This window comes from Eptesicus fuscus, chromosome 1 (genome assembly GCF_027574615.1).
Source record: "Eptesicus fuscus isolate TK198812 chromosome 1, DD_ASM_mEF_20220401, whole genome shotgun sequence".
In the NCBI taxonomy this organism is placed as follows: Eukaryota; Metazoa; Chordata; class Mammalia; order Chiroptera; family Vespertilionidae; genus Eptesicus; species Eptesicus fuscus.
Window position 1 is genome coordinate 111,560,574 of NC_072473.1, and position 27,488 is coordinate 111,588,061.

General features: G+C 36.7%; 2 protein-coding genes across 3 annotated transcripts in view; one reads left to right on the forward strand and one right to left on the reverse strand.

Annotated features, from left to right (window-relative positions):
- Positions 1 to 9,957, forward strand: part of FRMD7 (FERM domain containing 7) — a 65,121-nt gene extending 55,164 nt beyond the window's left edge. The window contains exons 7-13 of the mRNA XM_028128818.2: positions 219 to 333; positions 520 to 667; positions 2,305 to 2,400; positions 3,770 to 3,933; positions 7,585 to 7,653; positions 7,775 to 7,850; positions 8,869 to 9,957. Of these exons, the coding sequence (XP_027984619.2) occupies positions 219 to 333; positions 520 to 667; positions 2,305 to 2,400; positions 3,770 to 3,933; positions 7,585 to 7,653; positions 7,775 to 7,850; positions 8,869 to 9,957 (1,757 nt within the window). The remainder of the gene's footprint in view (positions 1 to 218; positions 334 to 519; positions 668 to 2,304; positions 2,401 to 3,769; positions 3,934 to 7,584; positions 7,654 to 7,774; positions 7,851 to 8,868) is intronic.
- Positions 9,958 to 11,962: 2,005 nt separating this feature from the next.
- STK26 (serine/threonine kinase 26) overlaps positions 11,963 to 27,488 on the reverse strand; it is a 68,561-nt gene continuing 53,035 nt past the window's right edge. Inside the window, exons 4-12 of one of the 2 annotated variants that reach the window (XM_008153879.3) lie at positions 26,690 to 26,746; positions 19,862 to 19,970; positions 19,615 to 19,772; positions 18,593 to 18,778; positions 17,351 to 17,499; positions 15,738 to 15,831; positions 15,215 to 15,277; positions 14,999 to 15,135; positions 11,963 to 13,702 (exon numbers count right to left, since the gene is read on the reverse strand). In XM_008153879.3, the coding sequence (XP_008152101.1) occupies positions 13,678 to 13,702; positions 14,999 to 15,135; positions 15,215 to 15,277; positions 15,738 to 15,831; positions 17,351 to 17,499; positions 18,593 to 18,778; positions 19,615 to 19,772; positions 19,862 to 19,970; positions 26,690 to 26,746 (978 nt within the window). In that variant the 3' untranslated portion in view covers positions 11,963 to 13,677. The remainder of the gene's footprint in view (positions 13,703 to 14,998; positions 15,136 to 15,214; positions 15,278 to 15,737; positions 15,832 to 17,350; positions 17,500 to 18,592; positions 18,779 to 19,614; positions 19,773 to 19,861; positions 19,971 to 26,689; positions 26,747 to 27,488) is intronic. The other variant, XM_054708015.1, reaches the window with a different exon arrangement.

A 27,488-nucleotide genomic window follows, 5' to 3' on the forward strand; every position in this document is an offset into this window, starting at 1 on the left:
GACTTCATAACAACCCATTGCTCCTTATTTGAAAAAGAACCAGTTAGACCTGTCCCCTGCCCCGCTAAATAGACATAAAGCATGGGATGGGAGGCCTCGGCCTGCATTGGCTGCAAAGAAAGGACTGTTTGGGGGAGGTCAGAGAGTCTTCTGGGTGCTCCATTGCTTAACTCCTCTATGGTAATGTGAAAAAAAAATGTCACTTTTCTATTATGCAGCAGAACTAGGAGACTTTCATGAAGAAACAGAGAGGAAACATCTGTCACAAACCCGGTACTTACCGAACCAAGACTGTTTAGAGAGCAAGATCGTGCACTTTCATCAGAAGCACATGTAAGTACTTTTAACTGGCACCTGTTTTCACCAGCAGGGAACACTGCAGCTGAGGACAGATTTAAAAGCAAACCCTTCAGTCAGACAAGCTTGAGGCTCAAGAAAACACTGAACTCGTCATGCTCTCAGGGTGAAGTTGTCATTCTTGTCACATTTATTAGGCTCATAAATTCTTTCCCCTTGCAGTGGCAGGAGCCCAGCTGAATCTGACATTCTGCTATTGGACATAGCAAGGAAGTTGGATATGTATGGCATCAGGCCTCAACCCGCAAGTGATGGTGAAGGGATGCAAATCCACCTGGCTGTTGCTCACATGGGAGTATTGGTGTTACGGGTAACAACTATTTCCTTTGAAGTCCTTTAGCTTTGGGAATTATCTTGGGTCAAATTTTAGTCTCTGTTCCCAAGGTGATCCAGCCTCTTAGTCTTACTACCAGTCAGAAAGAGAGGTGATGCTTAGAAGTGTTTTGGGCCAGTCTTCTCCTTTCAATGTGGTTTGCTTCCATTTGCAGTCTATACCTGATTGTTCTAAAAAACTCACATATTAGGTCAGGCCAGCATGGTTGAGAGAGGAAGTTAAGAGCATCTTTGGAACTTTAAGACTCTTAAGTAAAGAATATGGATTTTGGCATCCTACAACCTTAGGCTGTGACAAATTAACCAAAAACAACTCAAAGGTTCCAAAATGTGGTGTTCTCATTCAGTTACTGGTTTTATTGGAGGCACCCAGTGTCAGCCAATAGGGAATTGTTGCTGTTTACTGGCTCATCTTTACCCAGAACTTTTGTTTTTTAGGCTAGAAACAAACTCATGGCTCTCTTTGTCATTAATCCTCACTCCACAAAACTTGGACAAAAGCTTTTTTTTCCAGCATATTTTTTAATCTATTAGGTCTACTCACATCTGTGAATATTCAATGAATTTAGGTCTACGTTAAGGTTCAAGAACACTTGCCTAAACTTCGAAATGAAAAGCAGATACCTAGGAAGGTTTGGTAACAAATCACATTTGAGAGAGGAAGGACTAACCACAGACCTACTGACCCTAAGGATCAAATTAGAGCACTGAATTACATCACAAAGCAGGTCAGGTACAGATTCAGCTAAAATAATCTTTGCCTTCTCATTTATTTGGTTGTAAACTTTAGAGTACGAGAGTCACATTGATGGGTAAAAGACTAATGGATCACAGGCATACCTGTTCACCCAGGAAGGAATTTTACCCATTCCACTCTAACCCATGATCTTTGGTATTTTCTATTGTATGGGAGCAGATGGGGAGGGTAGGTGTTCATGGCTGTAATGTTAGTTGTGATGCCTTTCAGTGTGAATACTTCTGTGGATAGCTGGGAACAATATAGCTGGTCTATTTTGTCTTACTCAAATCCAGTAAATAATACTTAGTATTGAGTACCTTCTGTGTGTTCGTCATTGCATTATTCTTTCTTAAAACAAAAACAAAAACAAAAAAATACCCTGTCTTTATTAGTACATAATTTTCATACAACAAAATTCATATGTTTTAACTATACAATTCAATGGATTTGAGTGTATTTACAGAGTTGGGCAGCAATCTATTTATTCATCTTTCTATCAATATATTTATTGTGCATTCCCTCTGTCCCAGGGACTAGAGCTACAGAGGTAAATAGTAATGATCCTGACCTTGTGGAACTTGCATTCTAATAGAGGGAAGACAGATAATGAAGCAAGTAATTATAAGCAAACATGATGTGCTTTGTGCTAGAAGAAGTATGGGGTGCTAAGTAACATGTGAAAAGAGCTTGTGACCCACCTGTAATGCCTTCAATGGCTATAGCTTCTATCAAGTACAGCATGATCAGTCTGTGTAAGAAATAGATCAAGGGTAGTCTCATTCATGACATACATTTTCTAACAGGTTTGCATTGTCTTATAAACCAGCTTGTGATGATATTCATCTCCCTGAAATCTTCCATGTATTTAATTATAGGGAAATACAAAGATTAATACTTTCAATTGGGCTAAAATCCGCAAGTTGAGTTTTAAGAGAAAGCATTTTCTCATCAAACTTCACGCCAACATCTTGGTAAGTAGCTTTCTAATAAATTCTATCACTTTCTGTTTACCTGGGATTTCTTGGTTGTTTCTGAAAATAGTTTGAATATGAATGGTGAAAGCTAGCTGGCCCTGAGGGGTGATGTGCTCCCTCTTTTGACTCTACATAAATAAATCAGAGCTTTACTTAGTCATATTTTTACTAAAGGCAAAATACAAAGAAATCCTACTGGCAATTTAGAATGAATAAAGTAATAGGAAAATGTGGTGGTCGGGATGAAAGACAAGTTTCCTTAGAAACCATTTTTCAGGGATCTGATAAGTCAAATAGATGTGATCAGATCTAGGACTATGGACATATTTGTTTTGTTTTCTGCTCCATTTTACAAAGTATTTTCATCTTCTTTCCTTAAGCAAAAATAATCGATCACCTACTACATGCCAAATATTTGAACACCCACAGTTTACAAAAGCAGGATGTTGGGGTTAGGTGTATATTAAGCAAGAGAAACAACTATTGGTCAAGGCTGCATTGTACAGGGTAAGACAAAGGTGCTAGAAAGGATGTTCTTTTATGACTATAAAGCAAATATGCATTAATTTTTTTACCTACAGAAGATCCAGTAGTTTGGGCTTCATTCTCTGGATCTTAGCCTTATATAGATTCATAAGGAGACTATATCCAGTTTGAAGCTTATGGAGAATCCCAGGGTTGTATATAGGAACATGGGAAGGAATAAGAGATGGGAGGCACCATCAAAGTTGCGGGGGAAGGCTGCTGAAAATATGGCTACACACATGTATGGGAAAATGAGGGTATATAGTGTATTAAGGAAATAGAAAAAAACTTGACTTTCATGTCTGAAAGGCTAAGCCTCCCCCAGAACAGATTAGAACATGCTAAATGAAAAATACAAACCATCATAGAACAAGGCATCTTAGAGAGGAAGAAGTGCTTCTGGCTGGTATATTAAAAAGATTCATATACTTATAATCATACTATAAAGCCTATCATCTATATGGAAATCTCCTCCCCACTTCCCTTTCCTGTTGGTCATTTATAATTCGTTACCTTGAAAGGTTACTCTTTAATGTTCATCTTAACCTAATTTACAACTTCATAAAAATGTTCCAGGCAGAAAAGAAGGGGTAAAAATGTTTGAGGTGAGTGGGGTGTGCAAGGTAAAATTTGGTTCTTAGAGAAGGCTCTGTTTCTGAGCAGTGGCCCTGGCTGTTCCTCGGAAGGTTGCCAATAATTTGGTTTCAGTAGGTGTGAAGGGAGCCAAGTGGAAAATCATGAGCAGCATGGGCACCTGGACCAATAGTTTGGAAGGCTTTGGGATTTGAAGGTCTTTATAATCTTGAAGGCTATTTTGCTTGATGGAACTTGGTTTACACAGGTGTTGTGCAAGGACACCTTGGAGTTCACCATGGCCAGCCGAGATGTCTGTAAGGCTTTCTGGAAGACTTGTGTGGAATACCATGCTTTCTTCAGACTCTCTGAAGAGCCCAAATCAAAGCCCAAAACCCTACTCTGCAGCAAGGGTTCCAGTTTCCGCTATAGGTAATTTAATATTACACATAGGCAAACTATACACACAAATTTTCAATAAAATGGAAGGCAGTAGGACAAGTATGAATTATAGAAGCAATAAAGAATTCATTTCAATCACTTAAACAATGATACTCTTTACTATTCATTCTCTGTGTGACATATTAAGTCAATATTTTCTAAATGGGAGGCAGGGGAGAGAAACATTTTACTTAAGGGGTTAGATCAGAATTCTGCAAGGATGAGGGGACATATGCAGTTTGAGAAAATATATTTAATGAACCTATTGCTTGGCTTATATACAACTTATGTGCAAGTCATGGAAAAGAAAGCTCAATAACATTCTTTTGGCGGTAGTTAGGCAAAAGATAGTGTGAGTAAGCACGAAAGGGCCAAGAGATTAAAAAGTTTGAGCAATATTGCAGTAGAAGCTCCTTATTACAGGTAACACCTTGGAGAAATTGAAGCAACATCTAAATAAGATCTTGTCTCTAGTTGAAGACACAAAACTAGGAATTCTTTGGAAAAACCTTTTAAAACTCCTTGCTAAGAGAAAAATATTCTAATCAAATGCTTCCCATAAGGGATTTTTCAAATAGTGGAGACCTGCTCCAGTAAGAGCTGAGATTTCTTTTTTATGTTTAATAAATATTTATTGTTCATATTATTACAGTTATTCCTCTTCCCCCCCCCCATAGCTCCCTTCCACCTGGTTCCCACCACACCCTCTACCCTTACCCCCCCACTGTCCTCATCCATAGGTGTACGATTTTTGTCCAGTCTCTTCCCACACTCCCCACACCCCCAGGCACTCGAGAATTGTCAGTCCACTACCTTTTCTATGCCCCTGTTTCTATTATATTCACCAGTTTATTCTGTTCATCAGATTTTTTATTCATTTGATTTTTAGATTCACTTGTTGATAGATATGTATTTGTTGTTCATAATTTTTATCTTTACCTTTTTCTTCTTCCTCATCTGAAATAATACCCTTCAGCATTTCATATAATACTGGTGATGAACTCCTTTAGCTTTTTCTTATCTGTGAAGCTCTTTATCTGACCTTCAATTCTGAATGATAGCTTTGCTGGGTAGAGTAATCTTGGATGTAAGTTCTTGCTATTCATCACTTTGAATATTTCTTGCCACTCCCTTCTGGCCTGCATAGTTTCTGTTGAGAAATCAGATGACAATTGTATGGGTACTCCCTTTTAGGTAACTAACTGTTTTTCTCTTGCTGCTTTTAAGAGTCTCTCTTTGTCTTTTGCCCTTGGCATTTTAATTGTGAAGTGTCTTGGTGTGGTCCTCTTTGGATTCCTTTTGTTTGGGGTTCTCTGCACTTCCTGGACTTGTAAGTCCATTTCTTTCACCAAGTAGGGGATGTTTTCTGTCATTATTTCTTCAAATAGGTTTTCAACATCTTGCTCTTGCTCTCTCTCTTCTTCTGGCACCCCCATAATTCGGATGTTGGTACACTTGAAGTTGTCCCAGAGGCTCCTTACACTGTCTTCATATTTTTGCATTCTTTTTTCTTTTCCAGTTGGGTGTTTTTTTGTTTCTTCGTTTTTCAAATCTTTGACTTGATTCTTGGGATCCTCTAGTCTGCTGTTGGATCTCTGTATATTATTCTTTATTTCAGTCAGTGTAGGCTTAATTTCTAGTTGGTCCTTTTTCATATCCTTGAGTGTCTCACTAAATTTCTCGGAGGTTTCTAGAAAATTCTTGAGTAACCTTATAACCGTGGTTTTGAATTCTATGTCCAGTAGTTTGCTTTCCTCCATTTCTTTCATTTGTGAACTGTTTCTTTGCCTCTGCATTTTGGCTGCTTCCCTGTGTTGATAGAGTGGCTTTGTGTGCTAGGTGTCCTATAGGGCCCAATGGCTTAGCCTCCCCAATTACCTGAGGTGGTCACTCTTGGTGCACCCCTTTGTGGGCTGTGTGCACAGTCTTATTGCAGTTAAGCCTTGATTGTTGTTGGTATCACTGGGAGGAATTGACCTCCAGGACAATTGGCTGTGAGCATCAGTTGTGTCTAATATGAGAGAACTTCTATGTTGGAGACACCCTTATGGGGCAAGACTTGTTGCTCACTGAGTCTGCCCCGAGTGTGTCCCTTATGGAACTGAGGAGTTGTAATCTGGATGGTCCCACTCTGACTACTGGGTACACTGGCTCTTGGATCTCCAAGGAGGTGTAAATTTAGCCTCTGCCTGAGGCCACCCAGCAGGAGGAATCTGCAGATTCCTCTTCTTTGTTGGGGTTTGGAGGTGCCCAGATGAGGCCCAGCTGTGAAGCAATGCAAGCTGCTGTGGAGCCTTGGGCCTTCTTTTGGAAGTTCTGGGGCTCTCTGACCCAGCTGCAGTTTTTTAGGTAATTTTAGATTGCAAAGGGCCAGTCCATTCATATGCAAAAGCCTCAGCGCACAGCTGGGGTGGAGTTGTAAATTGGGTGGGGAGAGGTCTCAGGGAATCAACAGGGCAGTGCAAACAGCAATGGTTGACCTTCAGCCCTGCCCTAAGAGGCCCTTGGGTCTCAGTGTCCCGCGGTAATCGGTGCAAGCACCTCTGAGAGAAAGCTGCCCTAGTGTTCTGGCCCGATGCCAGACAGTCCAGTTTCTCCCCGTATGAGTCTGGGTCCCCAGAATCTCGCCTGGAACTGGAGTTCAGAGCAGTCAGGAGCTTGTGTCTCCCTCCCAATTGAAAAAGACAAGAGTGTCTTCAGTTGCCAGCCCCTTTCTGCGCGCTCGCCTCCATACCTCCGCACTTACTTCCGCACCTCCTCTGAGTCTCAGTGTGCTTTTCTCTTTCCTTCTCGTTGTAGAATTTCCACTCAGCCAGCCTTCCTGTGGTTCTGGATGATGTCTGTTTTGTCTTTTAGTTGTAGTTTTGAAGTGGTTTTGCGAGGCAGCAAGTTCAGGTGTTTACCTATGCTGCCATCTTGGTTTCTCTCGAGATTTTTTTTTTAAACATACATAATTTTGATGGAATCTTTCCAAAATGTATTCTATAATTCCCCACCTTCTTAAACAGATGATACTGATAATATTTTGTCTTTTTAAATGGCCTAAGTAATTATATATATCACTTATTATTATCTGCAGGCTGCTCTAGTAAGGTGATGGCCTCAGGGTGGGGGACACATGTCAGACCCTGTATCTCAGTGATAAATGGCCCAGAATTGTTGGGTTTTATTATTCTTGTGGTTTCTTTTTTGGCTCTTGTGTTTCTCCCAGCAGTCATTTGGCTTTTTTGCTAGTGTATGTCTGACTGAAGCAACCCTCTTCTACTGTTTAATTAGCTGTTTTTCTTCTGTCATGGGTTAGGAAACTAGTAAAATAGCATCATTAGAAATTCTTTGTAAATTTGGAAGTAGAGAAAATGACTATAAAAATAAAGCATATTATTTCCAAGGCCAGAATTTTTAACTGTTATAGAGCCCTGTTCAGAGGCTTTTTAAATTTTCTGGGATCTGAGTAATTGAGGTTGCTCTATGCCTGCTGGTTAGTTAAGTGGGTATTATCATTAATATGCTGGTCAAAGATTTATGACATATGTTATTCATCCAGACTCTCAATATTTTAACAATTAATGAGGCTTTTGAGTTTTAGTAGCCTATTCACTTACAACTAGCATTAATAAAATGTTTCTCTTTTTCTTATAATAGTGGAAGAACCCAAAGGCAACTTTTGGAATATGGGGGGAAAGGGAAGTTGAAGAGCTTGCCATTTGAAAGGTACATGGTTTTGTTTCTCTCTCTCTCTTTCATGTTCAATTTGAGTTGAATTTAGAGATTTATATGTATCCTATATTCACATAAACACCATTTCAATACATTCTTCATTTGGCAATTTCAGGAAACATTACCCATCTCAGTACCATGAACGACAGTGCAGGTCCTCACCAGATCTCCTCTCTGATGTCTCAAAACAAGTAAGGTTTCTGAAAATCTTTTTTTTTTTTTAAGATAAGTGTAATGTGTTGTTTCAAAAGCTTCCAAGAATTGATTCTGCCAGAATCTCACAGTTACTGTGTTTTAGTAGGTTAGCCTTCCATGGAGGTCTGTCAGCTCAATCTTTCCAGCCAATAGAAGATCATTTAGTACACGACCACTGGTGTGTATCTTATAGACTGGAAGGATCTGGCTTAAATTGCAATATGTAATGCTAACATGTTGAAAAATGTAGAGTCAAATGAATATATATGGCTTTGTGTTACCTATAAAAACTTAAGGCACAGAGGAAACTATAAGATGTTGGGTTAAAGTTTTAAAGTACTTTTGCTGTATAATTTTGTAACTCAATTTAAGAACAAAGTACTATTATCCTGAAACTGAAATGATGGCTTCATGTGAATGTTATAGTATGAACCAAGTTAATTTTTCTTTTGCTCTCACAAAAAAATTAATTATAAGTCTCATAAACTCTTATGTCTTCATTCAAATCAGAGGCAGTTTTTATCTGAAAGGCATCACAAAGGTATAATGGTGAAAGGTACCACATAATATATGACTCTCTCATGCCAGTCATAGGCCTCCTCCTCAGCATTTTACAGAAAATAGGCAGGAGGCTGGAACAGTGAGGTTAGAAGACTTGCCTAAGGTCACAAAGCAATGAGCCAGGAGAGAAGTCAGAACTCCTGGATCATTGATATAGGTACTAAACCATACTGCTTGAAGTACAATTCTGGCTGAAGTACATAGAGAACTTGGAGCCCGAGAGTGGGATGGAACTGAGAAAGGATAGTGTCATGTGTGTTTTTTGCACATGAATTGGGATATGGTACAAGTTATTACTCTTTCTGAATATATTTATCAAACCTGGAATAGAAGATGATTTGAAAAAACTTTGTGAACAATCACCTTTGCAAAACTTAAGGCTAATTTAGATTCCTGATCCCTCCCAACCAAATGACTTTTTCCTTCTTTTACCAACATGTCCTTTCTCTCAAGGTGGAAGATTTGAGACTAGCATATGGCAGTGGGTACTACCGAAATGTGAATGGAGTGCACGCATCTGAGCCTGTGCTAGACAGTAGGAGGAGAAACTCTGCATTGGAGGTGACATTTGCAGCAGAGCTGGAGCGTTCCAAACCAGAGGCAGATCCTACATTGTTACATCAATCGCAAAGCAGTTCCTCTTTCTCTTTTTTTAATACTGATCCTGTCTTTAACACTGACCCTGATCCTGACACTGATTCTAGAGACTACTTTGAGGAAAGAAGTCCTCTAAGCTCCTTCCGAACAAGCTGTAAGTTTGCTGACAATCACATGAACACATCTTCTGGCCTTACAAGCAAAGTGAGTCCAGCAAGGAGGCTAACATACACAGATGTGCCGTATATTCCTTGTACTGGTCAGCAGGTTGATATTCTGCCTCCTCAAATATTTTTTTATATGGACAAACCATCCCAGGTGCCCAGATGGTCTCCAATTATGGTAGAGGAAAGGGAAAAGCTAGGCAGCTGTCTAGAGCCCACTGCAATGAAGCCAGCCAAAAGAAGCCCAAGGAATATCAGAATGAAGAGCTTTCAGCAAGACTGTCAAGAACTCCAAGAAACTATGGATAGGACAAGTGGTAGGAGCAACATCAACGTAGATCTAGAAGACCCAGATTTAGAAGATGCATTTGCATATAATATTCAAGAGCAACTCCCTAAACGCTCCCACAGCCAATCAGACATGAAAACTATCCGTTTTCCTTTTGGGTCAGAATTTAGACCTTTAGGGCCTTGTCCTGCTCTGAGTTGTAAAGCTGACCTGTTTACTCATATGTTCGCAGAGCAGGAGTTTCCAACAGTTCTAATGGATCAGGGAGCAGCAGAAAGGTGTGTAGCTAATGAATCCAGTGATTCTGAATCAGAGTTTCTTAAACCAGACTATTACTCTTTGTATGGTAAAGGAATGAGGTCACCCATGGCCAGAATTCGCTTGTCTTCTGGTAGTCTACAGCTAGATGAAGAAGATGAAAATATTTCTTCCAATACCACAACTGCTGAAGACAGGACTTTGTTAAAACCATGTAATTACTTTTTAGCTTAAAAGTGTAAACTCTGTGACCATATTTGGACCAGTTCTGTTACCAACTTAGGTAAAAAGAAGGAACCTTCTGCATAAACCATTTTCTTAGTTCCTATTCATTGGTATTTAGGGAATCTTTGAAGTTTAGGCATGTGGCTTATGAAAGATTGAAATGCTGCATTGTTTATCAACTTCTACTCTTCTATTCCAAAAGAACTGTGGAACATGTCCTCTCCTCATTAGCACTGTGGTGAAGTGAGGTGGGTATTTGTCATCTCCATGACACATTTCCCCATAGAGACATTGAAAATGAAGATCAGGCTCCTTAATACTGAAGAATGGTGACAGCATGGGTTGCAATATAGAATTGGCTTCTTATGTCGTTTAGTGATTTAGTAGATCGTGACTGTGTTAGTCATTTTGTTCTTAAATAGTACTATGACTAAAGGTTTCAGTCCTCACTATCTGTGTGAGGCCCAGTAAAAATGGTCCTGTAATATGTTAAGAACTTCAATTTTTATAAGATATGGTAGGGGGATCATGGCCCTCCTGAAGCTTAGGAACAAGATATGTCATAGATTCTCTCAACAGCCACAAGTTTACAATTTATCTAGGACTTGGCAAAATTCTAATCCTTAGAAATGAATGAATTAATACATTTCTAAACCCAGATATATGCCTGCTGAGGATATAATAATGTTTAATTTATTACTTCTCTATTCTTAACTATCTATTTTATGTAGTGGAAGAGAAAAGCTAACTGTTGGTTTGTTTAGTCTCCTGCAAGACTTTATTTTTTGCTATATCTTGTTGCATGTATGTAGGCAAGGAAATGAGATGAATAGTATTTTAACAGAGAATGACTGAAATCCATTTATTAAAAATGCTGTATTATCTTCCTTTTGTTTTAATAAATTTCAAGAGTGATTGGTTTTAGCATGTTACTAAGGAAAAGTCCTGAAGAAGTGAAAGGAAGAAAGAAGTGAAAATGTATAGTTATGGATAAAGAAGTGGTAGAATTAGGATAGCTGAAAAAAAATGATAGTACTAAAAGCAGACTGAGTTAATAAACCAAAAGTCTATTCTTAACCCATTCAGAATTTTTCTACTATTCCCTCTGGAAGGCATAGCATTCTATTTAAGAACATCTTTTGGTTTACTGAATTTAATTTTGAGTAAAGCATATAAGATAATGTTAAGTACTAACTTTAAAAATGTTGCAATTATATAAGCAAGCTATTCTGATATATATTACTTAATGGAGAAAAGATGGATAGAATAATTTCCTTATTCTCCTAGTCTTTACATCAGAAAAATTCCTTTTAATATACTTTCCTTCACCCCTTTCCCATATTCTAGCACTTTCTTTCCTGCTCCTGAAATTGTGTCCAGTAACTTACAAGTATAGAATAGATAGTTTATATTAAGAATATACAGGGATGAGCAAAAGTATGTTTACAGTTGTTTGTATGGAAAAAGACATGCAGGTTTTGATTATTACAATAGCTTTATTAACTCTGTGTTTCACATACTCACAACTGTAAACCTAATTTTGCCCACCCCACTATTGAAGTCCAGTCACCTATACATTAATCCTAAACATCCTCAAACCTATATTAAGTTCACCTTTGACTTTTCCTCTAGGAAAAACTCATATTCATTTAGGCTTATATGTTGTTCCTTGTTTCAAGTCTTTGTAAAGTTTGCTTTCCCCAGAGAACTATAGGATTCAAATCTTTGAGATTTCCTAATAAAAACTATAATCAGAGGGAACATATAATTTATTGTCCAACCTAGAACATTTTTGAGTGAAAGAGTACTCTGTTAATAATTTTGTCAGGATAGGAGGTGGAAATTAGGACATATATTCACTGCAGCTATAATCAATGCTTAATAAAATATGCATAATATCTTTTAGGTCCCAATTAGTATTAAAATTCCCACAATAAATTAAAGGACAACGGGGAAATGATTTGAAACAATTAAAATACCACACCATACATTCCTCAAGAAAATAAACATTGAGGACCAGAAAATTTAAATATTTATTTTATCCCCCTCAAACACTGGAGTACGCTTCACCTAGAAACAGTTTACAGGACTAATAACTACAATGAATAAGCAATACAATTTATATTTATGATGCAGTTGTGGTGTAAAGTTTCAAATAATCAATTTATAAATTGGTTGCTTTTACTTTTATAAAAATATTCTTTTAACTCATGATATGAGTGGCAAATTTATTTCCTGACCTCTACAGATTATAAAATGTAATTGAGTTTCAGTTACATAAAAGGAGAAAACTTTAACTGAGCCATTACTTGAAAATACAATGTGTTAAAAGTAATTGTTAAAGTACAGGCACCAATGAAAAGAATTTTCTTGGCATATGACATGACAAAAACTTGTCTTGTTACAAAAAGAGGAGGTAATGGCCACTTTGATTAAAAACTATATTCTTTACTTGAAGAATATCTTTCTTCTAATATTTGGCAATTATTCAGATTTTTAAAAATGACTTTTGTGCAAAAACAAAATTGTGCAGTTCCAAATAATAAAACATCAACCATCAAAATTAACTAGTATCAATAATTCTACAACTACAGTTCAGAACTTAAGCAGGCATAATATATATACTAGTACTGGGCTTAAAAAAGGTATTACCCACATAACAGTACCATAAATATAACTGAAAATTAACTGTACAGTCTAACTTACCTTTGTACAGATAAAAATCATCCTGTACTATGGTTACTTTCATATGAACCAGAAAATGCCTATTTAAATACCCTTTCAAAAATTAACAGATGATGCTTATGTACTGGATAATTATAAAGAGCAAAAATGTATAAATAGTTTATAGCATATTTTACTACCATGACAAAAATATGCTGGTGTAAATTATATTCCTACCTGTTGATCAGGTTTTAATCACATGAAGAGCAGCTTTTTAAGCTCCCCAAATCTAAGCATATAATATGCTATTTGAATTGAAGATTTTAAAAATGAAGACTAATTCCTACAGTATTACTTGGTGTTGCATTAAATCCTCAAACATGTTAAATAAGGGTTAATTTCCTCTTCTAAAAGAGAAGGTAAATACTGCACACCAAGAAGTACCCCTGTTGCTACATGTTGCCCATAAATGCTTTAAACACAGGGCTCGTTAATGTGATCGTCATTGAGCTACCTGGAATATCATACCAACTTTGTAGAAGAGTCAATACTTTTCCAGGTACCATTTCCAAGAGTTTATTAAAAACTTCTCTTTTAAGAAGGTATGACTTGTTTGCACCTTCCACCAACAGTAATTTTTAGAACATGCTTGCATTTTTTAAAAAAAAGCTTTTTGAGGTTTGATGATTTACAAAAGTTGAATATTTAGAATGACTTTGAAAGACCTGTATGTTTCATCAGTGTAGAGTTAACTAAAGATCAAAACATGAAAGGTATTCATCCTATTAACTTAATAATGATATCTAAAAGCAAAACTGTTTCTCAACATTTACTAGAAAACAGATGAAACTATAGTATTAAAAGTTATTCCTTACAAAATAATCTCTTTAAAATATATAAAATGATAAACACCATCACAAAATAGTTGAATAGCTTCTTTCACATCTTCAATGTTGCAAAGATCCAAAAGGCACATGGAGCTCATGAGTTAAACATTGTTAAGCTTGAAGTAACTTTGGTGGGTTTCTCTGAGTTCACATGAAATGAAAGCCAATATTAAGTTTCTTAGGGGGATTCATCTGCTGAACACCTATAAAATTAAGAAAAACTTTTATTGATATACAACTATGCATGTTTATATTTCACATCTGTATGAAATCTACAATAAAGAAACAGATTCACCAAACTAAATCCTTTCCATTGAATCCTAACATGTAGATGTTAAAAATTTAAAGAAGTTCAAAAATCCCTTCCACATTTGATTTTACAACTGGCAATTGAATTTTTTAAAAATTGGAAGAGGGGGGAGTTTTCCATTAAAATCTAAGGAGTTTTAGGTTATAAGTACAAGTAGGCTTTATCAGATCTAAAGATCTATGAGAGTGTATGCTTTTATGGGCTTTATAGTTTGTTCCTACTTGATGCCAGTGATATCACCAATACAAAGAAATATAAAGATGCACCAAGAAGCAATATAATTGGTTAAGGCTAAAATTAGTATTGCTTTATAACTTACTTGAGCTAAGGAGTTGTGTATTTGCACAAAAGCCTTGTTCTAAAGAGCATTTAAAAATTAAATGTAAGGACTTTGTTGAATGTTAAAAAATTAAACCAACAGGTTAAGACACAGTATAGAAACTAAAGTTAATTATAAGGAACATTTATAGTCTTCATTGAGTTCCTCTACCTAAAATCCTTTCCTTATTTTTTTTTAATGGGGATTAAATTTATGGACTTTAGCACTGGAAACTGTAAATAGTGGTGTGATGAGAGTAGTGGCAAAAATGAACCATTCCTAAATTATGTTTACAAGGGCTCAGATAAAAATATATTCCATACATAATCTTTTGTCTAGACTTCATCTAGCAGGGAAAATGGGGGGGGGCATTTAATTCAGTGTAAAATTACTTTGTAATGCCTGAAGATAATAATTCTAAAAGCAAATGTTTAAAATGGGCAACAAACAAAACTTTTTTGAAATTTGTTTTTTCTTCTTTTTAATTCAGTTTATTGTGGCGACATTGGTTAATAAAATTAAGCAAAAACAAACAAACAAACAAACAAACAAACAACCACACAAGAACTTCATAGGCACAGACAATAGCATGGTGATTACCAGGGGAAAAGGGGGTAGAGGGAGGTAGAAGAGGGTATAGGGGGAGTAAATAGTGATGGAAGGAGACTTGACATGGGGTGGTGAACACACAACACAATATACAGTTCATGCATTATAGAATAAAAGTTTTTAAGCATACAACTATAAAAAAGTGATTTTGTAAGGAACAATTTAAATAATTGAATCAAGGTAATTAGATTGCATTATAAATTAACATCCAACAGAAAATGTCAAAATAGTTTTTTTTTTTAAATGACATTTCAAACTTACTTTTGAAATTTTTCAATTAATTTCTTCACCATTTTATCTGTGATGCCAGGACAGGCGGCTTCAGCCACAGCAATACTTTTCTCGAGTTCTTCAATTGCCTGATTCCTACTAGCATTATTCTCATCCTGCTGTTTAAGCTGAGAAAGATCAATAGCTATAACATTTAAAATTACTATATTTCTTAAGATACATAGTCAATGATGAATCTGTACTTACTTCAGCAAATGCAGGTGTGATTATCATAGACAAACAGCTCAGGGTTTGCACAAGTTCTTTCTCCTTTGAACAAATAATATAGATTATACACATGAAATTAAAACATTCATTCATATTTTTCTTTGTTTTTTCTATGGTAAATGTGCATTAATTCGAATCTCCCTCCCACCCAAAAAAAGACCCAATATAAGGCAAATCTCCATGCTGTCTTCCCATCACTAATTTCATCCATCATCCAGAAGGCTTCTAACTTCTAGGATTACAATAGATATCCATGATTTCACTGGATATATATGTATCTCTAGGTAAAATACATTTAAAATTATACAAGTGGCCACATAAATTATTTTTATGACCTTTTCTTAATTAGCTCATAACTAATGACAAATGAAGTATACTAGGGACACAGTGAAGTAGACAGGCATTTTAGGGGTATTAAATTCTAATAATTTTGACCATCAAAATCTCACTACATAGTTTGAAAAAATCTATCAAGAGGAAATGATCATCTCCATGTACATACTGCCCCATTCTGCAGTTTCTTTGGGTCAGGCTTCTTTCGCACGGTGGTAAAGCTCCATTCAGGATGAGTGTTATTTTCCCTGCTGGTGGATTCCCTGAAATGATTGCCAAAGATATTTCAATAACTTCTTAATTCAGCTTGGTGAAAATACCAAATCAATGCAATCAAACTCTTAAGAGAAATTGTCCCAATGTATAAAATAATATAGTATTAGAAAGCATTTGATTTCAGTTTCAGGTCGATAATACATTTTATTGAAGAGTAGAAATTGTTCTCAAGTCTAAGTGTGCATCACAATAACATATGGGAACCTCTAACCATATATAAAGCCCTACACCTACCCCTCCTCACTGACTGGATTGGGATCTCCTATAGGGTGCTTTACTTTTTTAAGGCTCCATGGGCAACTCTCATGGGTAGCTAAGGCCAACAACCACTAGAACAGCATACAAAAACTATCCTGGCATTTGTTTATTCCTTTCAAAAGTTAGGCAATTTCTCATCAATGCAGGACTCTGAGAGTATTTCAGCCTGTGGAGTAGTAAATTCTGGCGCAGTCTATAGACTTTTCTAGTCTAAATTAAGTTATGGACCTAGACACCAAAAGGTTAATGTAAAAATCAGTGTAACTTTTTGGGGGTATAAATCTATATAAAACAATTTAGCAGGTCCTCAAATAACATCGTTTCATTATAATGTTGATGAGGGTTAAAAAAAAATTCTCTGCTTGGCCAATATCTTTGAGGAGTTCAACGTTCTCCCGCATCCCAAAGATGTGCATGTGAGGTGAATTGGTGTGTCTAAGTTGTCCCACTCTGAGTGTGTGTGGGTATGTGTGAGGGGCCCTATGATGCAAAGGCGTCTTGTCCACAGTGGGTTCCGCCTTTTGCCCTGAGCTATTGAAAAGGCTCCATTCATCCATGACCATGGACAGAAAAAAAGCAGACTAGAAAGTCATTATCTGACTCGTCATTATTCATCTTTCTTAAATGTATGCATAGCTTATATTTATTTCAATGCTTTATTTAGATGCTTGGTGATGTTTTTGTGACCAGACATATATCATAGGAATTTAACTCTTGTTTCTATTGGTTATTCTATGGTAAATTGGTTTCATTATAAAACATTTTGTTTTAGTTTGCAGTTTCCAAGAACCTATCAAATGTTAAGTAAGGACTTACTGTATTTAAATATACCAGTCTGACTATGGTTTGGGTCATGGTCAAGAGGTGGGAAAGGCCTGAAGGTCATTCTCCAGAAGAATTTTGTAGGTTGACAACAAAGTATGAGAAGATGTAGCCCCTTATCACTTTGGACAAACTAATATAACACCTTTAATAAAATCTTATTCCAAAATTTTGTAATATACTCAAGTATCCACTAGGGGTTAGACTGAGACCATTTAAAACTAGAGCAACTCACTTCTAAGAAAAACATGTTTTCAAATTTATTGTACTCCACAGACTGATTTTAAAAGATTTTCACAGTTTCTAACATAAAACTTTAAAATATAGTTTATATTTTATGCTAGAAAAAGCATACTGGATCATAGTTAAAAGATATACAATATCAAAACACGCTATGTAAATAAAAATGAAATAATTTGTACATACGAATCAGAGCCCTCAGAATCAGATTCATCATCACTGTGTCCTTCTGCCTTCCATCTCTTAAATCGATCAATCAGTTCAGTGAGATAAGAAGTCTTCTTTGAATTTTTTACAATGAATTTGTGTTTTAGAAGTTCTTTAGCTGTAGGACGCTAAGGAAAAAATGAAGCATGGATAAATATTTCTAGGCTCTTTATGATTGAAGGGGATAAGAAATCATTTCAATTATGAAGTTGAAAGGTGTGAAAGTATGTCTGCATACATGAGGACAACTAAAATGCTGTAGGACAATAGCTAATTCTATTTTTGAAGTGGCTCAAGGAAAGCAAATTACACTCATTGCCTTGGTACTAATTTGTTAAAGCTCAATGGGCAAAAGATGGCCTACCTACCAGTAAAATGGTAGGCAGGCCTTCTCAAAAGCAGGGAAAAACATGGCAGGATTTTGAAAATAAAGTAAAAATTTAAAACATTTCAAAGTAGTGCTTTGAAATACTTTATTGTATTAACTGTAAAATAAAAAAATGGATGAAAACTAGAAATGCTATAACTTTAGTATTAGCTGCACACAATTTATGACCCTCAGATTAATTTATATTGCATCTACATACAAATACCAGGTGCTACAGGGGATATTTTCCCCTTAGTATTTTATTAATATCAGAATACAGTTCTTATATATTTCTAGTTTCTAGAAGTTACCAGGCAGCTTTATTTTAAAAATAGTAAAAAAACTGCAATCAAATTTGTTAGGTAAATGAGTGGAGCTTACTAGACTTCAGGAAAGGTGTGTAACTTCATCTTGGAATTTCTAAATATACATTTAAAAATAATGAAATGAAAATATAGCTTTTCATGAAAAGTGAAAACACAGTGAATAAACATCATTGTGAATAGTCACACATATACTTTAATAATGACATCATATTAAATAAATTTTATTTCTCATATTTATTTCCCCCTGAAATAGAAAATGATCAATAGAATAAGGAAGAAGCTATGGACCATGAAAACACACACACACACACAGACACACACACACACACACACAGATAGAGCGGGAGGGGGGGGGAGGAACTAAGGATCTTGTTAAGAACTGAAAAGAATTAGCAATATAAAGGAAAAACCAGTTTCCTGGATGGACTTTTGACAATTTTCACAAGCACTATATTTCCTCACTATAGAAAAAAACACATTTGTTCTATGTAGATCTAATAATAGATAACAGTGGCCTCATATACTCACAAATGATGGATCTTTGTTCAGGCAAGCATCAATAAACTCCTTAAAGGACTTAGTAAACTCTCCGACAAGAGTTGGAGGATTGTTTTTTGGAATAAGAAATAAAACTCTCATTGGATGCATATCGGAGTTCGGTGGCTCTCCCTTGGCTAGTTCAATAGCAGTAATTCCCAATGACCAAATGTCAGCCTAAGTTTAAGAGAAAAAAAAAAAATCTTGAAATTATATTCCAAAATACTGCCACAAATTAGCCTGTGGAATTTTAATGGTCACAACAATATTAAAGTTTCTCAAGAAATGTGAGCTTAATAAATGTTTCTTAATAAAATTCATTTATTTAAAAAAAATATCAAATTCTCTATATTATGCCAAGTACCATAGTCTAGGCACCGAGGATTCAGGTGGTAATAAACCAGACAAAAATTTCTGCTCTCAAGGGGCTTATGTTCTAGTAGAAGAGACAGATAAATATGATGTCAGATGGTGCTAAGTTCTGTGAAGAAAAGAACTCAGGATAAGGAAATAATGAATGATGGTATTGAGGGGCTGCAAATTTACACAGGATAGCTAGAGAAGACTATTCTGTGTAGGTAATGCTTAAAGCAGAAAACTGATTGGGAGAAAGGTTATTCCAGATAGAGGGAAGGTAAGTGCTAAAGTCCTGAGGCCAAAGTGTGCTTGCTATGTTTGTGAAACAGCAATCAACCCACTGTGGCTGAAGCAAATAGAATATAAAGGAGAGTGACATGAGATGCAGCTGGAGAGCTGGACAAGGGCGAGATCTAGTGAGCCATGTATGTGATACTACGGACTTTGGATTTTACTCCAAGTAGTATAGAACAAAATTGAAGGGACTGGGGTCCCAATATTATCAGCATCAGGGAACTTATAATTTAGCAGCAACATTTGTCATAACTCTCGCTTTAGAAATACTTTAAAATGAAGATAAATTAAGGCAGTTTATTAAATAGGACAGTATGTTATATAAAACTTATTATAAAAAACAAAAATAGACAGTGTTTTACTTTTGAGTCATAAGCAGACTGTTGAATAACTTCAGGAGCCATCCAAAATGGTGTTCCCACAAAAGTATTTCTTTTAATTTGTGTATCTGTCAGCTGGCCAGCAACTCCAAAATCAGCAAGTTTAACATCTCCTTGTTCTGAGAGCAAGACATTAGCAGCTAGGAGGGAAGAAAAAGACAATGAAATAAATCTCAGCTTCCTCAGAATGTACCTATTTTTCTCAGGTTCATATTAAATTTTTGTATACCTTTTATGTCTCGGTGGATTTTCTTTTCTGAATGCAGATAGTCCAGACCTTTCAAAATTTCCTTTAGCATGGTAGCAATCTGGAACTCATCAAATGGACCAGCTCGCAGCTTAGGGGGAAAATACACACACATAGATGTATGAAAGTTTAAAACAATAAAATTCAAACTTGATATTATCTTCGAAATAAGGGAACCACTTAGATGTATGAAGCAGTTCTGTTTATTAAACCAATATTTAAATAAGTGAGAACAAATTAAAAGGTGAGGGAAGAAAGTAAAAAAGTTAAGTCAAAGGGATAGAAGCGTTTTTAAATTATTGAATTTAATCGTGAAAGATGATAATACAAGTAGTGTGACCTATATACTAGCTCCAAATCCTGAGGTTTTTAAATATTTACATAAACAATTTAAGATACACTTACATAATGACAAAACTAGCTTTATTTTTTCATTTGAGAAAAAGGAAATTAGTTACTTAAATTTTTACATTTGTTCAACAGTTATTAAATATTGGCTGGCTGGTGTGGCTCAGTGGTTGAGCAGTGACCCATGAATCAGGACACAGTTTCAATTTTCAGTCAGGGCACATGCCTGGGTTGCTGGCTCGATCCCCAGTAGGGGGTATGCAGGAGGCAGCTGATCCATGATTCTCTCTCATCATTGATGTTTCTATCTCTCTCTCTCCCTCTCCCTTCCTCTCTCTGAAATCAATAAAACACATTTTTAAAATAAAAACATAGTCCTAGCTGGTTTGGGTCAGTAGATAGAGCATCAGCCCTCAGTCTGAAGGGTCCTGGGTTCGATTCCAGTCAAGAGCTATGTACTTTGGTTGCAGGCTCGATCCCAGGCTATGGTTGGGGCTCATGTGGGAGACCACCGATCTATGTATCTCTCTCACATCAATGTTTTTCTCTCTGTCTCTCCCTCTCCCTTACACTCTCTCCAAAATATAAATCAATATGGATAAGTTCCTGGGGTGAGGATTGATAAAAAAAACAACTACTTTTAAAAAGTTATTAAATATTTACAATGAACTTACTTTTAGCATCAACCCAATTTGATCATATAGGTCAACTGTAGCATAGTTCTTATCATTTATGTGTTTTAATAACATTGTAAAAGCATAGAGACTTTTGGGGACTCAAAATTTAACCAGGAGTATAATAATTAAACTATTCAGACTTTCACAGTTAAAACAATTATCAAGTCATGGAAGAATATGATTTTTAAAATAAATGTAACATATTTCCCTTCCTTTCCCCATCCCTGTACCAAAGCCAATAGTTTCAACTAGAATACAAGGGAAGCAATTATAAGGCTTCAGGAGAAGTTGTAATGGAATAACTGAAAAATCTCTCTTTAAAATAAATGGTTATTTTAAAATTCTGCTACCTCATAAAGCACAAACAGTAGACTGTACAACATTTACAGGAAAGGGTGGGAAACTAAAGTCAGAGCTGAGGTAAAGTTCTGTTTGCTGGAAGGAGGGAAGAAGTGTTGAAAATCAAATATTGCCCACTCTGCCTCACATTGGTAGTGATTCACAGCCCTTTGGCACCTTGTGTATTTAATCTTTCATGAATGCCCATATTTATTCTGAATAAAGGGTACTTTCATGTTGAAATTTAACAGCTTAAAATAGAACCCATACTTCCATCTCACCTTTTAATATTAACTGTGGTCTGGATATAGAGTATACTCCACGCATATCCATAGTTCAATAGAAGCCTTTCTTAGGTAACATTACCTATGTATTTTCAAATCTATCAACTTCTACCCCAGAAATTTATATTTAAACAGTAGTGATTGAAGTCATTGTAAATGGTAAAAGTTGAATATTATCTTATTATTGTCAATGAAATTCTGAGGTACTACCAAATAACTGAAAGACAAACATCATACTACTCAAAATTGGTACTGAGTATCACTGATCACAAAATGTTGACGAGGCCATGAGGTATACTCTCAGTTACTTAAGAAAATGGGCAAGGTTCATATAATGGACTAGAGGCCCATTGTATGATATTCATGCAAGAATAGGCCCCTGGCTTCACTCCCAGCTGCCTGGGAGCCGGCCAGTCACCACTCCCTGGCCGCCCGGGAGCTGGCAAGTCCCAGCTTCCAGGTCACCCAGAGCTGGCAAGTCTCCGCTCCTCGTTCGCCTGGGAGCTGGCACATCCTCACTTCTGTCTGAAGCACCACTGGAGTAGCTCCCTCCGCTGCCCCACTTCCCCTCATAGCAGGCTTCACTCAGCTCTGCACCTGCATATGCAAATTAACTGCCATCTTTGTTGGGTTAATTTGCATACTCGCTCTGATTGGCTGTGGGCATAGCGAAGGTACAGTCAATTAGCATTTTTCTCTTTTATTAGGTAAGATACTAGCTATCATTCTGAAGGACTTCTAAAAAGTGGCCTGGATAAGCCAGTGTACTACCTAAAACAGGATTTCAAAAATATATTTAAGTAAAAACAAACAAAAAAGAGGTACTAAAAATCCATTAGCTTAACTGGGAGGGGATATTCTGTGGCAGAGAAATGAGAATGGGATAGTGGTACACTTGAGTTTTTATGGCTCATTACAAGATAGAAAACTATCCCAAAACTTGTACTTAAAATGTTTCCTTAGTCATCTTAATAATGATTAGACAAAGAGGGGGGAAAGGAATTGGAAAGAGAAGAAAAGTAAAGTAGATGGAATAGAGGGTTGTTGTTATTGTTGTTGTTGTGTGTGTGTGTGTGTGTGTGTGTGTGTGTGTGTGTGTGTGTGTGTCCCAGTGCAACCTGGGGAAAAAGAATGCCAAGATTTTGCTCCACTGTACTGGGAGTGCATATTTGAACTTCTCTCCAAAGACTGAAGATTACGCACTGTCTCTAATAGCTAATACCTCCACCTCCAGGGCAGCATACTGGCTTTGGGTAATATGCCTCTGTTGTCAACTGAGGATATGCAAGAGAGGAACATTTGTTCTTTCAAAGAATGTACACTAGTGCATTTGGGTATTTTCCCCACAATCATTTGACTTCCATCCTGTCCCTGGTGTAACATGATATGTTATGCTTTCTCTTACAGTTAGCATATTGCTTCTTTTTTCCTTGGTGCTCATATTTTATTCTATTAACCTTATTATATGTGCTTTTGTTGTAAGCCACTGCAATTCAATATAATATCATATAGTATGCTCAAAGTCTGTTGACATACAACACATTTTTTTTCAAGAATGGAAGAGAATCTTGAGGTATACACTATATAATGTTGACATAAATTACAAGTCACAGTCATATTCCATTAGTCAGGTACCAGCTTAAAGCGATAAACTCTTTCTGTTCAGCATCCCTCTTTTTTTCCTTTTGTTCCTGGTAGCCTAAGCCTCTGAGCCTAATCCTTTACTAGATTCCTCAAATGATAGTATTCATTTGTATAGGACTATACATGGAGAAGAAATAGCACATTTCCTCATTATTTGCTCTCCTTACAAAGTCCAGTTAAATGATATCCTACCTAATAAAAGGGTAATATACAAATTGACCGCACCTTCCCTATGCCTAAGCCATGCCCACCAGTCACGCCCACCAGCCAAACAGGGCGAGTATGCAAATAAACCCAGCCAAGATGGCTACAGCCACAGAGAGCAAGGTTTCCCAGGCAATGGAGGAAGCCAAGCTTTCCACCTGCCCTTGCTAGGCCTAAGCCTCCACTCAAGCTACAAAGTTTAAATTATAGAAGGTAAACAAATGCCACGGAGCTGGAGAGAGGAGGTCAGTGTTGCCCCCGGCAATGGAGAAAGCAGAGCTTTCCGCACACCCTGGCCAGGCCCAGGCCTCCGCTTAAGGCTATAGAGTTTCAATTATAGAAGGTGAATTAACTCCAACAGAAATGGCTGCCAGCCATGGAGCAAGCAGGAGGCTTAGCTCTGCTATAGGCTACAAAGTTTCAATTGTAGAAGGTAAATAAATTCCAGATACCAGGGCCTCCTCTTGGGTCGCCAGGGGGCGTGGCTGGCCTGCAAACCACCACAGGCCCCTTGCTCAGGCAGCCCCATGCCTCAAGGGAACCCCCATCCTGATCTGGGACACACTACAGGGCAAACCAGCTGGCCCCCACCCCTGCACCAGGCCTCTATCCTATCTAATAAAAGAGTAATATGCACATTGACCATCACTCCAACACATAATATGGATGGCCCCATGTAGTCAAAGATCCTGCCCCCATGTGGATACAGATGGCCACCACAAGATTGCCAGCAGGGGAGGGCAGTTGGGAGGCACCAGGCCTGCAAGGGAGGGCAGTTGAGAGGGACCCAGGCCTGCAAGGGAGGGAAGTTGGAGGCAATCAACCCTGCAGGGGAGGGCAGTTAGGGGTGACCAGGCCAGCAGAGGAAAGAAGTTGGGGGGCAAACAGGTTGGCAGGGAAGCATTTAGGCATCAATCCGGCTGTTAGGGGAATGGTTAGGGGGTGATCAGGCTGGCAGGCAGAAGTGGTTAGGGGCAATCAGGAAGGCAGGCAGGTGAGCAGTTGGGAGCCAGCAGTCCTGGATTGTGAGAGGGATGTCTGACCAGGCCTAAACGGGCAGTTGGACATCCCTCGAGGGGTCCCAGATTGGAGAGGGTACAGGCTGGGCTAAGGGACACCCTCCCTCTCTGTGCATGAATTTCATGCAACGGGCCTCTAGTTTATAAATAAATCATAATATTATATTTTAGAGCTAGAAAAATAAGACTAGAGAGACTACTAACTTAATTTCTTCAGTTAACATTCGAGTAAATTAAGGCAGTTAGTCAATGGAAGAACCAGGACTAGAACCTAGGTCTCTTGATTTTTAGCCACTACAAGGCTAAGAAAAATTTAAATTCATTGAATTTGTGCTAATTCGCATTTGATTAGGCAGAGGTCAGAATGGCAGGATGAGATTAAGGTCTCACAATCATTTCATTTATAGATTTTATAAAACTGACCAAACTATAATCGGGGGATACAGATTGTGTTAGTTAGAGTTGGGCCAGTGTCTCATGTGTATTATTCTTATCAGTGATCCTAATGAAATCAGTGGACTAGCTTTGTCAATGCCAACTAAGCAGGGAAGAGACATTGTGAGCACCATGGGAGACTAGATAACTTAACTGTGATAAATTTGGAAAGGGCTCTTACTGTATAAAAAGTGAAAGGAGGATCATGGAACAACTGTAAGACTTCTTATGGAGCTAATGGAAAAACAACAACAAACTATTGTATAACAAAGTTGTGACAAGACAAATAGAAATGAGATTAACTTCAATACAAGAATGATATCTGATTCCATATACATGAAGGATTATTATACAAAGAAACACCACTTTGTGTTCTATCACTAGAGAGGGAATAGAAAAAAATGAACTCAACTTTAGAATATAAGAATTATTTCACATATTTCACAAGGAAGGATTATTTAACTCGGCTGTTTAAACTGAAATGAATTCCTAGAAGGAGATGGAACTCTCCATCAAGTTTAATTACCATTTCTTTAGAATGGTTTAAGAATGGTTCTTTAAAAAAAAAAGCATGGTTCTGTTTAAAGGAAAGAATCTCTTATGGCTATTTCTGTTCATAGGATTATTAGAAACTTTGAGGATCCCTTCGGGTTTCTTTGTCAAGGAGCCGGCTACCTAGGTGTGCCGAGAAACTCGCGAATTGGAGGGGAAATCTGAGGGGAGGGACTGAAGACATTACCAGCGTCATTAAAGGCAGACTACCAATAAAGGTTCATTGAGACAGCAAAAAAAAAAAAAAAAAAAAAAAAAAAGAAACTTTGAGTTATTGGCAGTCAGGATTAAGCCGTATTTAAAGTATTTAATCACTTTTAGTTAGGAAAACTCATCTCCACTGAAAAAGTAAGAATTAAAATAGTACTTGATGATATTATTTTTAGAAGTAGCATACTCTATAATTTCAAAAGCAGAAGCATACTAATAAAATATGTCATAAAATATTAAATATAACTTAGAAATAACTTAGTGCCACTTCTTTGTTTTATATGACATCAAAGTCCAAGAATTTTATGTGTTTGGTTCAGAATGATTTAGTTATGAATAGAGCCAGCTCTATAAACTCACACTTCCATAGGCCAGCCCAGTAGTCATTCTACTACACAAAGCTGCCTCTAGTACTTCACATTGAATTTTAAATACAGTGCCATCTTAATAAAGATTGTAAAAGGGCAAAAAACAACATTGGTAGAATCACAGTAATTTGGAGAAAATAACCAGTATTTCTCAAAGGTGGTTTGGGTGTGAACACAACTTCATTGGGTAGAATTTCTGCACACTGTGGAATTTTAGCATCCTCATCCCTGTCCACTAAAAGTGCTGCAGCACTTCCAAGTCATTTGACAACCACAAATGCCATCACATTTCCAAATGATATATAAAGGAGAAGAGAAAACTATAGAGAACAGGATCTATAGGCCTACTTGGTCAGAACTCAAGAACCACTTTTAGTGACAGTTACCTGAATTATATATTTTTTTAAAATCTAAGAACACTCAGTCTTTTCAGAGATAACCTTACAAAGTAAAACTCTAAACTGACAGCAACTGTCACACACTCATTCCTAAATTGGGGGGGGAGGGCTTGATTTTATTAAGCTACTTGCACTTCTTATATACTCTAAGAAGGTCAGCAACATGGTCAATCCTGCAATACAACTAAATCTACAAGAGGGTAGAGGTCCTAAAGAGTTTAATGTGAACATATTAACTAAAGCAACCACTTAGTTTGCCCAAAAGCTGTTGTTTACTCCAATTAAAAAAGAGGTTATAGCATGGATGTGTATGTTTATTTAAAAATACTTACAAGATCCAGTGCTGAACCGCCACCTAGGTATTCCATTATTATCCACAATTTTGATCCCTGCAAGAACCACAAAACAATGTATAATTATAAACCCGAGCATAACTAACATAAACATTAAATCTGATATACTATACTAATGTACTAGTTTTAAAAAACAGTACATTAAAGTTCGGTGTTTGGAACCCTGAATATTATTTTTTACATAGAACATTAAAAATTAAAGTAAAATTTTGAGACTTTATCCTCCTCGAAATTTAGTTAGCTTATGATATAGCTAAATAAGTAGCTAATTATTGTTTCTTATTATGGAACTATTAGCAATTTTTATAATACCCATAAAATACAAACTATAGCTTTAAATTATTATTTTGAATGATAATAGAAACCTGCAGAAATTTTGAATAGGAGTTCTGAGTGTTTTCATTCAATTTTCGAGTTTAAGGACCCTGGATATTTTGCCTTCTTTTAATTTTTGCTTTTTGTTTTTATGTACTTTACAACTTTATCCAGCCATGATTAATGGAATTTTTTTAAATAAACTTGGAACCTAGAAAGAATACTATCCCCTACTCAGGTAAACAGATAAGAGAAATGGAGTATATAGCTTAAAAAGAATACGATTACTCCAGGTAGAGTTAACTTCACAGTAAGTTGTACAAAAACAAATGGGGTGCATAGAGAGAATGCATATATGTGAATTCCAAAACAGTTGTATACACACACACAAACACACCATTCAGCTCTATCAGATAAAAGTTGGAATAAACCATTATATCTTTTTTCTTCCTTCTTTCAACTA